The sequence below is a fragment of the Melanaphis sacchari genome, unplaced genomic scaffold (assembly GCF_002803265.2).
Source record: "Melanaphis sacchari strain LSU unplaced genomic scaffold, SCAv2.0 Contig26_pilon_pilon, whole genome shotgun sequence".
Taxonomy (NCBI): Eukaryota; Metazoa; Arthropoda; class Insecta; order Hemiptera; family Aphididae; genus Melanaphis; species Melanaphis sacchari.
The window spans coordinates 919,697-937,480 of record NW_020271143.1 but is presented as its reverse complement, the minus strand read 5'-3'; the positions used below and the strand labels follow the sequence as shown (position 1 = coordinate 937,480).

At 26.7% G+C, this 17,784-nt stretch overlaps 2 protein-coding genes across 2 annotated transcripts; one reads left to right on the top strand and one right to left on the bottom strand.

The window, feature by feature from the left end:
- On the bottom strand, positions 1-588 carry LOC112595304 (leucine-rich repeat-containing protein 51-like). Its single transcript, XM_025340451.1, has one exon. It carries the CDS (start codon positions 586-588, stop codon positions 1-3), a length of 588 nt encoding a protein of 195 aa, XP_025196236.1.
- Positions 589-3,651: 3,063 nt separating this feature from the next.
- On the top strand, positions 3,652-11,817 carry LOC112595332. Its single transcript, XM_025340486.1, has 6 exons — positions 3,652-3,903; positions 8,281-8,385; positions 8,461-8,636; positions 10,160-10,277; positions 10,472-10,582; positions 11,376-11,817. Exons 3-4 carry the CDS (start codon positions 8,471-8,473, stop codon positions 10,258-10,260), a joined length of 267 nt encoding a protein of 88 aa, XP_025196271.1. The 5' UTR covers positions 3,652-3,903; positions 8,281-8,385; positions 8,461-8,470; the 3' UTR covers positions 10,261-10,277; positions 10,472-10,582; positions 11,376-11,817.
- The last annotated feature ends 5,967 nt before the right edge of the window (positions 11,818-17,784 follow it).

Here is a 17,784-nt window from a genome sequence, read left to right as displayed (position 1 = left end):
TCAACGGCGCATCAAATAGTTCTTGATGAAACCTTGCAAAGGCGTGGGTGGCAACAGACGTCTCTCGCCGCCCGTCACGCTGACGAAATCGAGCCGGGTGATCCTGCGCAGCGCGGTCAAGACCGCGGTACGGTAACCGCGGTGCTCGGCCACCGGGTTGTTCTGCAGCGTCAGAGACCTGAGCCGCGGCAGCCGGTCGATCCGGGCCACGACGCACAGGCTGGCCAACCGGTTGTGGTGCAGGTACAGCGTGCTCAGGTTCGGGAACCCGAGCAGCGCGTCCGACACGTCGGTCAGCCGGTTGTGAGACAGGTCCAGCCAGCAGAGGGCGTCCGGCTGCCGGAACAGCCTGTCGACCAGCTGCCGGATGTCGTCCAGGCCGCCGGTCAGCCGGTTGTGGCCCAGCAACAGCGACGCCGTCTTGTACCGGCCGTCGCGCCCGGCCGGCACGCCGAGCATCCGGTACGAGCTGACGAAGCCCGTGGAGAACACGCGCAGCGAGCTGGACTCCAGCGACTCCAGGTCTTCGAACGATAGGTCCAGCGGTTTGGCCCGTATGTACGAAAACGGCACTTTCGTCGACTTCATCGCTACGTCGGAGCTATATGTTTTGTACGAGTATAGGTACTGTAAACGTTATAATATATCGTTTCGCGTGTGAATTACATTTTTTTTTTTTTTTTTTTTTAATAAAAATTTGTTTAAAATAGTTAACCGTTCTCATATCAACGGTTCATCCTATATGGCATGTTATCGTAATAAACAAAATATTTTAAAATCCATGATAAATTTATATATATATATATATTATATGTGTATGTGTGTGTGTGTGTGTGTTTTATCGTTTAACGGTTGACCCTGCACTGCGTTGCCCGTGACAAATCGAATACGTAATATGTATATTTATATTTTAAGGAATCATATTTTTTAATAATTTTATGAAACGTTCTGTAACTAGAATATATACTTAGGTATAATATAATTAATTCAAAACATTCAATTTTTATGATATACATTTTTTTTCTGTAATCTTTAATTTTAATTTTTAGCCATTCTATGGAAACGATAATGTATTCTTTATTAATGTATGTGCAGGATTGTTTTTCTCTCAATTGAAATACTGTTTTCCTCCTCATAAAAAAAAAGATTACTTTCCATTTTCGTCTAGATTTTTTTGGATTTAAATTACATAATTTTCCGTCCAAATAATATCTAAATTAAAATAAATGATATATTTTATAGTCGGCACCAGTGTGGTAGAAGTGTTAATATGTACCTACCATAATATATAACAAGCGTAAGATACTACAGTCAATAACTACGTTGTATGTCGTAACTCTAATTAAGCCTAATTATGATTAGTATGATAAGTACACATGGGCATATATTTAGGTACATCAGTACATGCGATTTGACATATTATGTATCGGTTGACAGTTGAACAACATGACTAAAAAATGATGTTATTCAGGTTTTCGGTAACTACTTCTTATTCAAAACTATAATTATCGTTTCTATGGATCCATTGGATCCATATGTGACATAGCTATTGCTTATTAATTTATAATTTTCAAGTGGCGATGGCGTTGTATATCTTACACATGGCAATTATCTTTACCTTACAAATAATAATTAGTATAGTGTTCCTCTTTCTAAAACCTTGGAAACTCACAACTTGTATTTGATTGGGTTAGATAACGGTATATTTAAAATAGAAAACGTATTCATTTTAATAGATTTAAAATAGAATTGTCAACCTAATTCTCTCAACGAAAAGAATAATTATGTTTATTTTTTTCTTCAATTAAATATTCTTCAGATAACTCTAATAAAAATAAAATTATTCTTTTTAATATGTATATGAATGAGTACCTAAGCTGATAATACGAATAGGTAATACGATATAAATAACAATTTACATTATTTTAGGATTTTCTTTTCTTTTAATTATGCGTTTATTGAATAAATATTTAAGGTGTTTTATTTTTACTTATATTGATAGTTACAGTTTTCTGTAATGTTACATTTTCGTCTCAATGCAATGTTACCATGTTTAATTAGTTATTTAAATATCTATAAAATTCAAATTATTTTATAGTATACATATATAACAGATTATTTTGTTTAATAATTACGTACTGTCACAATTTAATTAAAATTAAATAAAAATATCTATAAACTTTTATATTTTAATAGAAAAAAACTAAAAATTATAAATAGCTCATAATTTATTATTCTAAATATTTTAAAAATTAAATTGTGTATAGAAATTAGTTGAACAATTTAAGTTTCTAGTCTTTTACGATTAATATTTTTCAAATTATGTATAAAAAATAAAAATTTCAAAAATCAATCGAGGAAATCGTAACTTTTTGTGTTTTTTTTATGCATTTATCTGCTAATGTTGTTGAAAGCCGTGTAATTATTAATGTCTTTTTTGACGCTCATGATACAACTTATTGTGTATTTATGTAATAAGAATTTTCTTATTTAATCGTATTTTAAAATTATTTTGGTAATACAATAATTACATTAAATGTTCCTACTCTTATGTATAAATAATGTGAAATATAAATAGGTATCTTAGCGATTTGGAGTTTTGCTAGCTGTTTACACAATTAAAAGAGGATTCGACTTATACTATGCGTTTTTAAAATCAATTTTTTTTTTATTTAAACATTTAATTTTTTAATAAAAATTATTAGTATTTTTTAATATTATGTTTATGTATACTCTATAAATAATGTATACATATTATATTATGATGTATAGATTGTATAGGGAACGAAAGTCACTATTTAATCTCGTGTAGCTAGAGTGTCAAGCCACTTATTATATTATAATATGTAAGTAGGCAAGTACTAGAGATAGAGAATAAAGAAACTTAATAACCTGCAAAAGCATTTTTACAATTAGTATAAAGTTTAATTTTCTATTATATCACTATTCCACTTTTAAATACTAAAATATTACTTTTATTTATTTCAGCTGTAGTTTTTTTTAATCATTTTATTCCATTCGTTTTTATAATTAAAAATTTAAGTTTATTAGTGCACTCGTTTAAAATGTTCTCTGAATCTTGCAGTACGTTTAAAACGTCTGCTCGTACTCATAAATGTGTTTTGATTCATAATATTACAATGAAAACCAGTCTTTGTAGACGGATAGAAAAAGCTTTTCGTCAGAGTTATCGTAGTAGGTATTATGTACGTATGTGTCTGTGGGTCTACGATAACGTTGGGTCAACTTTTTCTGTACATGCACTATTTCGCGGCCAATGTCTTTTAGGGCTTTAAAAAATATCGCCCCCCCTCTTAACCCCTCTAACACGCAAAACGGTGCTGCAGAGATCGTCGTGTAACATACCTCTTCACGATGTGAAATTATTATTATTATTATTATTACTGTTATACGTATTGGCAGGTACCTCGCCCGGGTAGGCACGAACGAATAAACACAAAATTCGTGGATAATAATATTATTCTCGGAGAAAGTCCGCGACGCCATCTAGCGGTCGTTTTGCGTTCAGATTGTTTATTAGCGGTCTCTTCGGCCGAGCGTCGCCGCCGTTCACCGCTCAAGCGAGCTCTTGGCGCCGCCCGACCGCTTGTCGCAACTCTCCGGCGGACCGAGTCGTCAGTCGTAGACGGCGTCCAGTCCATAGATGGTGTCGTCGGACGGGCATTTGCGGCGCGGCGTACGGCAGCGAGACGACGACGACAACAATAATAATAATAATATCTCCCGCGCGGATCGATAAAAGTTTTCGGTTTCTTTTCGTCGACGGCGTAAACGATATATTGTCTCCACACACCGCCGGCATTATAATCATCATCGCATCGTAACGAACACCTGAACACCCGTAGTTGCGATACGCTCATAATATTTAGAAATAGCGCAGAAGTGAGTTGAAAAGCTTTTTACAATATATTGTACCTCTTCCTTTTTTTTTTTTTTTTTATTATTGTTGTTATTATTCTTTTTATTGTTGTACGTGCGGTCGAAGTGGCGTAGTCAGAGTTCTTGAACGGGGAGGTTTAAGGGGTTTAGGTATATGTTAGAAAGGGTTAAGCAATGTGAAAACAGTTCGGCCCTCATGTAGTGATTTTCAATGAAAAAAAAAGGTATATATCAGAGATGGACAATTCAAAATTGTGGCGGGCCAGAACATAGAAAGCAAAAAAAAAAAGGTTATTCAAAATATTATGCATTTTAATTAGAATTATGATGTTTATAATGTAAAAATTAACCATAGTCTTCTTGTTTTGATCGCTAATTTATTGAATAATCAAAAATATTATAGGTGTAGGGGTTACAACACCCAAACCCCCCCCACCACGGCTACGTAACTGGTGCGACGTCTTAAATACGCTTTCGTCGTTATTCCCATCCGATTACGAGATAATGTCAAATACGACGACTAACGAGTGCGTTTTTATTTTATTTTTTTTCCCAATAATACGGATATTAGGTAGGCAGTGCGCCAAGTATGGTCAATGAATTCGGCGCCCCCGTGTCTTATGACTAAGACATGATTTTTGCACATCCCACGTCACCGATACGTGTTATATAAGTGCTGTGTACGACCACGTCTATCTTCAATAAAAAGTATATCGTAAATTATGATTTTGACTAGACAAATATTTTAAAGGTACTTTTAATCGACACTTAGAAATAGTCACTATATACTTATATTTATCACGATTTACAGTGGAGTTTAAATTCAATAAAATCAAAGTAAAACATATCAGGTTACCGATCTATGATGAGAAAAATTATTACGTAAATACATAATACGAGTATGTGTGATAGAAAAGTTAAATGTTTATTTTCAATTTTATTAAATAGAATATCGAGTACGTATACAGGGTTGTAGTTCGTAAGATACGATGTGCTTTTGTATGTTTTATAATAATACACGATGTGTTACAAATACGGAATAATATAATGTTTTTAGTAGGTATTAATTATTGATTCGATGATTTCTAAATAAACACAATTAACAAGTACATTTATTTTTAAAGTTATTCGTATTTAAAAAATAAATTATATGATGAAAAATTATTTATCTAATATCTAACACTTTATTTTTTTAATTGATGCTGTATATACTTTTAGAAAGTAGTTATTTTGGTTTAGAAAGTACTTACCACTGCAGTAGGCACCCATGTACAATTATTAGTGCGTGACACAATAAAGTCTTGGTAATTGATATGAAAATCTTGCAGGTGAAGGCCCAAGGGCACATTGTATTATTATATTTAATTTTTATTTATATATCTAACGTAATTAACGTTCTAAAATAAATGTTCTAGTTGAATATTTGATTGTAAAAAATATTGTTTAGGTACTTTTTAATATATGTATAATATGTAATTATACAAATGTAAAACATATATATTTTTAAATGGTATTTATAATATATAAATTATAAATAAAATTAATAAGAAGTAACTTGTATTTTAAGAAAGTTAAATATTGAAAATTGAAGATACCTATAATTATCTAATTCCTTTTACTCAGTTGAACTTTTTAATGTGTGTCTACTGTAAAATAATATATAATAAATTGACTCATAATTTATTTGCATTAATTGACCATATAATATATCTGAAACTGTAATATATACATTATCATAACATTGTATATTTATAGACTATAGACCAGTTGTATAGTAATTTTTGTTATAAGTAGACGAAAAAATAAAACAAAACAGTAAATCAATATCAGATTACAATCACTTTTGTTTTATTTTTGGCAAGCCAAAAAATGTGTTTTACGAAGAAATATGCGTGAATGCTTAGTGGGCTCTTCATTGCCCACAAATGACGTAATCTGCACTATTAATATTACGTTAAAGTTGTTAAACAATGTTGCATTTATTTTATCGTATATCTTGTTAAATCATCTACTAAATATTTTTAAATTGGTTTGATAGAAAAAATAAAATAGAGATATAGGAAATCTATATACTAAGCAAATATTGATACCTTATATTATATGTATTAATAATCATTGTATTCAGTAAGAGGTACCTGAATATTGTTTCAGACTTTCAGTGAATTGTAAATCCTTTTTTGTTTTCTTAACATTTTTCATTAATTAAAATTTATTTTACTTTCAATAAAATAAATTGTACATCTTAAAGTTACCTTCACAAATTATTAAATTTTTATTCAGTATTAAGTTTTAATTTCTGTGATCTTTGCCTAACTAAATTTTACATGGTTTTTTTGAATGATTTGTACATGCTATAAACGTTCGTTTTCATATTTGTATATATTTAATAATTAATTACTTATATGTTAGGCTGTGAATTTTTAAATAATTACATTACTTTAAGCATATTATAAAAAAAAAACATTACAATTACTTAACAAAAAGTTTGAATTAGATGCTAATAAATTCAAATTTTACACTTTAATTTTTTTTTTTTAAGCCATTTTTAGCTTTTTAAAATAAATTTTCATTTTTGTTGGTATTTTTGATAATTTCTATCAATTACAAATTTTTAAAAGCGCTTCATTAATTATTATATAATTTTCGTATTATAAATATATGCTAGATTTTTATACTCACTTAAATAATAAAATCTTTTATTTCAAATATTTTACACTTGAAGAGTATTATATGAGTGGCATATTCACACCCTTCAACCCTTAATTCCCACAAATAACACCCCTTATATTTCTCGCTAGATCGGTTTAGATATTCGATGTATTTTTTTTTACTGGATAACAAATATTTAAAAAAATCTGTTCTGTTATTATATATACATTAGAAGAAATGGGTGTAGTCATGGGGTAAATAATAATGAGGGGGATATAAATGTCAAAATATGACTGGTGACTGCAGGGTAGTAAATGCCCTTGTCGCACTTACAATAAGTATATTTATGAATAGACCAGTTGTTGTTGAGGCTTTTTTATTTAGAACTTTACACTCAAAGGGCACAATATCGATTTATGTAAACCCAATTTAAGTGTTACGGATTAGTTCCTAGGCCGATGATAGGCATATAAAAAATTAGATTTTGTCATTTTTTTAAATATTAAATTTATCGTGATTAACATAAGCACCCAATGAAGATATTACTATAACTTTTTTAAAATTAATTTTAATAAAATAATCATATTTTTTTAAGAAATATTTTTTACCATAATTATTAGTTAAATTATAATTTTATTTATACTTTTTATTAGTCTATTATGTTAGAGTTACAGATAAAAAAAAAAAAAAACAGAGTTGTAATAATTTAATTTAATTTTTAGTTATTCTACTTTGCTAAGCTTCCATATTTATACATAGTGCAAATGCATATAATTTACAAAAATTAAAATTGATTTCTATTATTTGTTAGTATGTATTGCAATTTGCAATTTACATCACACTTATCAATAAGTAATACAGGTATAACTACTATTAATAATAATAATCAAGATTATTTACTTAATAGAGAGGTTCATCAACTTTATAGGAATCGAGAAGAATAATTTTATAAAACTTGAGTACATTAAAAAAATCTAACATTACCAATATAAAATGAAAATAAGTAAAATATTAAAATATTATCTAACGTAGTTTAGGTAGGTGGTATATAGTACTTTATGAAATCAAATGTCAATAGTAGCATTAAGTACCTATATCTACTTTTACAGTTTTACATTCGAAAACCATCTCAGATATTTACACAATGACATAACTTTTTACTGAAAAACAATTGTATAAGTACATTGTTTAACCCAAGGACCAATCCGTATTAATCTACCCAAAAAAAATTAAGTCATTAAAATAACTACTGTGTTCAATTATGAATATATTTAATTCACATTTTATCGTTTCATACAGTTAGATATTTTATTCATCACAAAACAACATCGAGTGATGACTATCTATATAATAGTATTAGGTTTTAAGCACCTATTCTTATCTATAAGTGTGAAAATATATATTTATTGAGTAGGTACCGCCCGATACCTGTATTTATTATGATTTTTAATATTGCTAAAGTAAATCATACAAAATTATACAAGAAATTATTACGGCGTATTTTCATTTTCTGTACTATACTTTTGTTATCTTAACTTAATTTTATGTAAGCACTTTCTTCCTTCAACGAATTTAACATAGGCTTTGCTTAAAAAAGATAGACTCATTTCCAATAAAATATTATATACTAAAAATGTTTTTTGTGATTTGAAAAAAAAATAAGTTCAAAATAATATCAACTTAATACAAATATATATATATATATAATATGTAATACTATTATTGTTACAGGAAAAATTATAAGGGGTTAGTACCATACCGTGTAAAAGAGGATATTTCAAGTTATTATCAATAATCGTATTCTTCATTTAACCTTCAGATTTTTTTTTATAAAATGTAAGTATATCATGAATATTAAATATCTTTATTCGAATAAAAATGTATTAATATTACATTACTATTTTTTTTCAGTATTTCTACCATGCAAGAACCTCCTCAAACTGATTGGCTTATGATCATCGCAATATGTTTCATAACTAGTTGTGTATTAATTGGAATACTCTGTGTTGTTTGTTGTTTTTGGTCTAAATGCTTACTATTCAACTGTTGTCGACCAAAATATAACAATACTTTAATAATATCCTATGGTAAATAAATATACTTGATAATATTCGTATCTCAATTTTTTTCTTACTTCTTAAAGTATTAATAAGTTGTATTTGAGGGATTATCTTGAAATATTTTTTAATTTGAGTTTATTTTTATTCCTCTTTGAAATTTGAGTTTTGCAATATTTTAAAATATAAATAAATATATTCTTAGTTAGAATATATTATTTTAAGAGTAGATTATGATGAATATTTCTATTATTTAGGTGAAAAATAACAATAATAATAATAATAATAATAATAATAGGTACGTGTTATGTCGTAAATCGAGGTCAAAATTAAACAATTATACTGATTTTTAATTCAAGCTATTTATTATACAGGGACTTACTGTAGAATTCAATATTTAAAGTTATATGTTTTTTAATATTTATTATTTAAATGAATTAGTCTAGTCTAAAATCTATTTTCACTAACCTGAATTAATCTTGATTGATGTATTATCATGTACATTTTTACTTATATTTAACGCGACCAGATTTTTTAATATTAGGAGGAATAATTGTACTGCTTTTAAATATCAAAACAGCTACTAATAAAAATAATCTTTTTAACATTATACTGCAAATACCTGCGGTTCTATATCTAAGGCTTATAATACATGCCAATAAAAATAATTCATCATAATTCATATGCCATCAATAGAATACCCACTTCTATGGCAATTTGTTTTATAGTTTGTTTTTTTTTTTTTTTTTATTTGATATGAATTGTTACAAATATTTTTATCATATAAAAATAAAAAGTTTTTTTTTTTAATCTGATTATATTACTCCACAAAAAGAGTGTCCGCTGTATGTTTCAAAATGTATAATTTTAATAATAATAAATTTAAAGAATACAAAATATCACTAAAAAACATCCTCGTAAAATAAAAAATTTACAGTAATAAAGATAGCTGCACACAATAATAAAAAATATATAAGAATAAAATGTATTTATTGTCTTCTTTTTAATCTTAAGAAATTCACTTAAAATTTATTACATTCGGCGTTTACATTGTTTGCTCAAAAAAAATTTGTGATTGATTCATAACTTCTTTATACTCTTAATTAAATAACAAAACTTTTGCCAAAATATAGAGATTGTAACTGTACGAGTGCCGTGCAATAAATGATGTTCTGAACGCCTGAGTTCATACTTTTACGAAGTATCAAAATATAATTATTGAAAATCATAAATTAGATAATATAGCCATAAAGATATTGTGTAAACTAAAGAAAATAAATTAAATCATATCTATTAAAGATAATCATAAGCCCTTGTCAAAATCAGCCAGTCGCAGACAACAGCCAGTATAATGCGTTTATCGGTAGACATGCATACTATTTTATGACTGTTTTATTGCCTTTGAATAAGACTTATAATGATTGAGTCTTAGTTAAAAAATTATTTTCTTATTTAGTTCGAGCAAGCTATTGAACAAGTTTTTATTTACCAATCCTAAACTTTTTTTGATACATTCATTTATCATTAACTTAATATATAATAATTGTTTATAGATAAGCCGGAAGAAGCATTGAATTTACCACCAGAAGACACAAATAACAGTACTTGTTACTCGCCCGTCCGAATGAAAAAAATAAAAACATTCGATTATTAAATTTTTTGAATATTAAGGTAAATAATATAGTTTTTATTCTAGTATTCTAAATAGTTTGTTGCTTTAGTATAATACCTACGTATACCTATCTATAATTTAAATGTTGTGATAACTTATTACCCGATTTATTGTATAATACCTAATAAATTATTAGATATTATTAGTGATCATAAATTTTATACATTTTTTTTTTTTAAATTTACATTTACAGCAGCAAGATAAATGCTTGCGTTATTTACTTGTGACTGCAAATAATTTATCAAAATGCAGCGAATGTTCCTGATCTCAGTATTACCCACATAAACAAATAATAATAAAAAAAGTGAGTTATTTTTTAAAAATATAGATACATTTTTACCCAAACTTTTTGATATAAAAATTTATAATATTCTAAAAGTAAATAATGTACTGATGAGTTAACCATAATAAGACTAATGTGTAGTTTTTATAAAATTCGATAGTTTGAGCATTGGATGTGTTAAATGTTATTACACCGGCTCTGTTCTCCTATTATTCAAGCTAAGGGTTCATTTTAAATTCTCATCGAGGTTGTTTTTAGAATTATTCTTTTCTATTTTTTGTCCTTATTATGTTCCACGAATTATTTTTGGAAGGTCGTATCTATTCAATTCCTTTATAAATACCTACTTTCCTTTGTAGTATCTTTTGTTTAATTATTTTTCGTTACCAATTGAATAGTATTGTGTTATTATTAATAATAATAATAATAATAATTATTATTATTATTATAATTGTACTGTTTGATTTTTATGTTTAAAAAAGATTTGCTGTATCCTGTGATGTAACTATACCTAATTAATGAGCTCTTACTGCAGTATTTCTGCATAAATTAATTATAGTATAATACCATTGTATAAATATATATACATATGTAATACTATAATACCATTATAGTTAAAAATTAAAATATTAAGTACAAATTTTATTTTAATTAACATAATGATTACGTGGATATAGTTGGCACCTATAAAATTGGTTGTTTTGTAAAAGCTCTATTTTCATATCCCTAATCCCTATAGTAAATAATATTTATAAAATAGGATGATAGAGCGAACATTATTATTATATCTAGATGGTTTGATATTTTTTTTCAGGATTCAGAAGTCAACTAGAATATTTCATTTATTCAGAAACAAACAATATTATAACAATTGATTCATAATTAATGCTTTGATCGACTTTGAAGATCTCAATAATTTATAATATTATGTTTGGTTTGTACCTGTATGTTGTATTATACTAAGTACCTACTACCTATACCTACTTATCAGTATTATAATGTTAAATGTAAAACGGCCAATGGTTACATTATAAAGGTATATTATAATAAAATGCGCCAGTGCATGATAGAAAGCTTTGAAGGTTAAGAGGTAGAAATTATTAGAAAAAGTTGAAGAGTAATATTTTTAATCATATAATATGATGTTTTAATATTATTCAATTACTTATAGCTACCATTATAAAACAGAATCGTTTGTTATGCCTGTATAGTGTATACCTACTAATTTAAAATGTCTTTGTAATCAATTAAATTAATATTTGTCTAATTTTGTTTTGATATATATTTATTAACATTCGTTAGTTAGTGCCAGATTTACTTTAATTACATAAATTAACTATTCAATTTTTTATTTTTAAATAATTATGTTAAGAACAAAATTAATTTGTGATTATTTAATTATTATTTACTTATTAATGTAATAATAATAATAAAAAAAAAATATGTTACCATATAAAATTTTGTATTCGTCAACATTAACCAATTACATTATTCTATGCTATTTTTTTAAATATATAATATCATTTATTTTATATACCTACCAAAATAATTATAATCAAATTTATACTAAATAAGTGGCACACACAATTAATAAATATAAATGTAAAATATCTCAGAAATTTTCCCAAAAGGTATCTACATACTACTTTTTTTTATGTATAACCGTGCTTTATTTTTCACTATTAATGATTTTGCTTGTATTCAAAAAAAAATTATCTCTTAAAAAATAAATTCTTTATACAAACTGGATGTTTTATAATAAATGCGTGATAAACTAAGATTCTTGTTTATCAGTTATTTGTAATATGTTAAGATTTTAGACTTATATAGTTGTGTAATAAATACAACATAATATATAACTAACTATAATTTAAAACTTATGTAGATTATAGACATAGACTACTCGTATATTAATAGAGATTCGAATATTTTATGTTATTAAATACAAATCTTAAATAATGAAATACTATGAATTGTGATCTAACCAAACAATTATTGTCCGGCGATCGCCAACCGGCATATGCATATCTGCACATACGTCATATCTGCAGTAACTGAAATAACAAAATTACATTATTTTTACAAAAACTACTTATAATATGTATACTTATAATAAGATAAATATATACCTACTTCAATCTAAAATTACGTCAATCTACATTTATCATATATACAGCCAAAGTCGAACCGCTTTAACTACAAATTGAGCACCCAAGTATAGCTTGGGTATTGTTATGAATGTCATAATTTATAAGCACTCGGCTCGTTTTAGTGAAAACTATTATACCTAGTAGTGTTGTGTATAATTAAAATGTTTATAGATTTGAAAGCGAAGTTAAATCGCTTCGTTTCAAAATATACCCGACAATGAGTGGATCAGTTAACCGGAAAACATAAACATGAAATACGAACCTTGGTTTCCGAAAGGAAGTTTTTTTAAGTTACATACCTATCGGTATATATACCGGTTTCAAATTTCCAATCTATGCAAGTCAATCTAATATACCTATTATAGTATTACCTGTACAAAATATGCTACAGCTATAAACACAATTTTGAAGCGCTTTAATTTGGAAAAATCATATTAATGATGAAATGAAGACTAAACGTAAAACACACATAATCTTCAAAAACATTTTGCCTTAAAAAAATAATATAGCTATAAATATGTATCTAGCAAGATAATTTTGTTTAAATTAATTAAGGAAATATTTTTTAAGTCCTAAAAAGTAGAAAATTGTATAACCAGCAGTATTGGTATTTAATTGTAGTTCAATAATTTTACTAAAGGTTCCTACATAATTATATCCATATTTTGTAAAAGAACGCTATAACCCGGGCTGTGAATTTATAGGAAAGTGCATTTTTTTTTTTTTTTTTTTGGTGATTGTAAAACATAGCTTTGTAAGTACATAATTTTAATTATGTAATTACGAATTCATCTATGAAACACTTTTATTTTGCATTTTTGACATTTTTAATTTTTTAGGTCATTTTTTTGTATTTTTAGGTCATATTTTGCTTTTTTAGTTCATTTTCTAGTATTTTTAACCAAATTCTGTCAATTGACTTGTTTGAAAACTTTTTTTTATTTAACACAAGCTGTATATATTATGTCAAATTTATATTTTATTAAATAATATTTTACATAAGTCACAAGTTATATACGGGTTAGGTAAAGATAACGATTCGATAAAATAAGGCGATTGCTAGACAACTAGATAAGTTATTGTGGCATATCGTATATCAGTCACGAATTTCTAGATTAGGTTATTAGTAGGTATTTCAGTATTTATCGTTTAGTACCTGTTCGGCTGTTCTGACCTCAGATTTGATGACATGGCTTTTATGCAATATGCTCCTATTACGTCTGTAGATGTTGAAAGGAGTTTTTCGGCATTTAAAAATTTATTGACAGACAATCGACAGTCATTTTTATTTGAGAACATCAAACGAGCACTTGTTGTCCAATGCAACAGTAAATACTAAAGATGAATAAGGTACCTGGAAATAAATATCTTTAAGTTTGTTTTATTATTTTAACAAAATAAATACAAAAAAGTTTTTTTTTTAATGTTTCAGGTGAATAGCATTAATTTAATTCAGATTCAATCAACTTTTTTATTAAATAAACATTTTTTTGTACTAATATTTAATATCCTGTACCTAATATTAATATAAATATAAAAATTAAATTAAAAACCATTTTAAATGAATTTTATACTATAATTTTTGGCATTTTATATTCCTTTTTTTGCATTTTGAGTACATATTTTATTGCATTTTTTTGGCATTTTTAATGCATTTTTTAAGGTTTTTTAGTGCATTAAATTCACAGCCCTAGCTATAACATAGATATAGATATTTAGCAGATAATTAAAGTTCAACAATATTATATTGGTTATAATTTAAAATTGATAAATCTAAATACAATGAACATTAATTTAGTTATTACATGGATGATACGTACATATGCCCACATTTTAATATTAGAATATCAGATATCTAATCCTAGAATTTTTTTTTTAGTAACAGTAGGCCTATGCCACGTAAAAACAAAATAATACTTCTCCAGTAGCGGAGTTAGGTCTTTTTTCCAGCGCGAGTCAAAGGGAAGCCAACATATATTAGAGTAGGCACAGCCACACGATAGTGACACAAATGGTAGGAAGAGGAGCAACAGTAGCACCCATGGTCTGAACTCCTTCAACTTTGAACCCTCTAATCTAAGTACGGTACCTTTGTAATAAAATATTATTCAAACCTGGAATTTAAACTCTCAAGGTCTTTAATCCTGGATGCGTCATTAAAACTCAATGGACATTGGGAGTTTTGGAGCGCTGGTCAGATTGGTAATATAATATTAAAAATTAAACACATACTTATTTTAAAATTATATAATTCAAAAAAACCATAGCTGAGTAAAAGTATATAATATATAAATAGTTCCATAATGCATATTACACTATTATGTAACTGAATCATCAAAATTCAGCAATTATTTTAAAATGATTCTACGATTAATAGGTACGGGATATTGTAAAAGTATCAATAATTTCGTCTATATTTAGAAATTAAGCTTCACTTTTTCTATTGATATAACACTCTAACTTGGTAAATAATTATTGTATAGTAAAGAATTTCTTATATAATTATGTTTTCGTTTCGTACACGAAAAAGTACGTTTACAAACAAATGGAGATATAGGTATAATTATTGCGATGAAACATTTTTTAAATATTTCATTAAAGACTATTTGCTTCTCACATTAAAAAAATAAAAAGTATAAAAAAAAATCTCTTAATTTTAATTTTAACTTTTCAACATATTTATTGGTTTTTGGTTATTTTTAACTCTGTTTTTAAAGAATATAAACCATTTGTTGAAATAATGATTTGCTAAAGGCACAATTAAATAATAATCTAAAAAATAGATAGGTATCTTTTTGATTAAAGGCACTTTTCCATATATAATATTAAAAGTATCAGTAAATCGCTTATCTACTTCACTTATATTATACAAAATACTGTAATATAAATCAGCTTGAAATTATTTTTCTAATACAATTGATTTTTTTCTAAAATACTATTTTCATAATATAAATATACATATTAAAAATAAATAAATAAATATAAATATTTTTATAAATATTTCCAATTATTTAGGTATTTTTTTTTAGTATTTTTAATTCCTGTAGCTTCATCGTATATTTTTTTTACGAGAGTCCTAATTTCTCATATCCGAAAAATACCTTTTTATATACTCAGTTAATGATATTCCATTTATTATATCAGCACTAATATCTTGAAAGTATTTACTAATGATATTTATTTGCAATAATAAATCATAATGAATAAATACATTTATCTTGGTTTATACAGTCCTTTAGCATTGACGTCATTTAATAGCAATAAAATAATGTCAAAAGTATTTTTAATAGCTTTGCAATAGTGAATTTGTGAAAACCATTTTGAAAGACAAAGGCGTTTTGATTCCATAAGTTTATTAGTTTTTAGTACCTTTTTTTTTTTTTTTGTAAATCTATAAATGTATTATGTAAAACTGAACTAGACATGAAAACATAATTCCTGTAAAAAATTACTGAAGATTTCAACTTCTTCAATATTTTTACTTTTTAGTTACATCAACTAAAATTCAATTTAGTCTATGATTAGCACAGTGTATATACATAGAGCCAAATATTTTTAAAACTATTTACGTAATCATAATTGAATATTGAAATTCAAACTTTTGTATTAAATTAAAATTTCAAAGTGAGCCAACGAGCAGGCCGTAAGTTTACGAGGCGGGCTACGGCCCTCCCGGGTCCGCCTTTGGCTCCGCCATTGTACTTCTCAGTCATAAATATACACGATATCTGATAATAAACTACTGCAATGCGACGGTCATAAAAATTGTACTTATACAATGCGTATCTTGTAGTAAACCAAAGCAATGAACATACTGTAGTATTATATATAAGTATATAAATTGTGGAGTATTGAGTATTGACATATTACACTACGATAGATAAGTTGCAGCCGTTGTAAGTATATATGTATTACGCGTATAGATATACTGTTACAACTTACAAATCAATTAGAAACTTAATTTAATCTATCTGCTCTATCTAGAATCTAGTTTATTTTATTTTTAAAATTGATTAAAACATTGGATATATTTCTAGTACTAGTGATAACTTTGCTCATATTGACCAAGAAACGTAGGCCGTAAACAAGAAAACAATTCAATAAATATGTGTATGTTTATTATTAATGCGTATAAAACATATGTTTAAAATGTACACCAACTTTGGTCGCAGGGTATGCAGCCGATTAAATGTGCTTCCCAAAAATATAAATGTCCCAAGTTAAATACTCATACTATTTTAATAAAAAAAATAACTCATTTTATTATCATTGATTTCTATTACCTAGAAAGCATAGGCGCACATTGAGTGTGAATTTAGGGGGGTGCTGGAATAACCTCGCATACTCTATTATGTATACAGTAGGATAATTAAGAATAAAGTTATAATACTTGAATTACAACTTGAAAGTATTAAAGTACAAAATAGTTATAATAGTTTATAACCAGTTTAATTTCTACTTACTTTGATAGCAGAGTTGGCTTTAAAACGGTTTCTGTCCTAAGCCTTTTTAAATACGCTACCTCTTCAAAAAAAAAAAAACTATAGTATTTATTAAAAACTTGGAGTCTTGACAAATTAAAACTACATAAATTTATCAAAAAATTAATTTTGATATATAAATCTTTATATTAGCCTGTATACGTTTTATAAGTTCGGCTATCAATTACAATTTATTTACTATAACGAGGAAATAAGAATACATTTATTTTGAAATTGTTCTGGTTAAAATTACTCCATTACTTGTTTCGCCAAATTGACATTTTTTATTGATAGTTCTCCTATATTTTTTGTATCGTATTTTTTAGCATATTTGTATAGCTTTTCTTTCATACTCTTTATAATACCTCTTATCTCTAATTTTAGATATATTTATTCTAAAAAATAATAATCCATATAATTCAATGATTATTTTTAATTTAATATCGACTATCTGATCGTAATTTTTTTTTATTACTTTCTAACATGCCGTTTTAAAAAATAATCATAAAGCACATTATATAACTGACATTATATTTATATGTTATTTTATATGATATAAACCTTTAAGAACAACACATAATACAGTGTACTT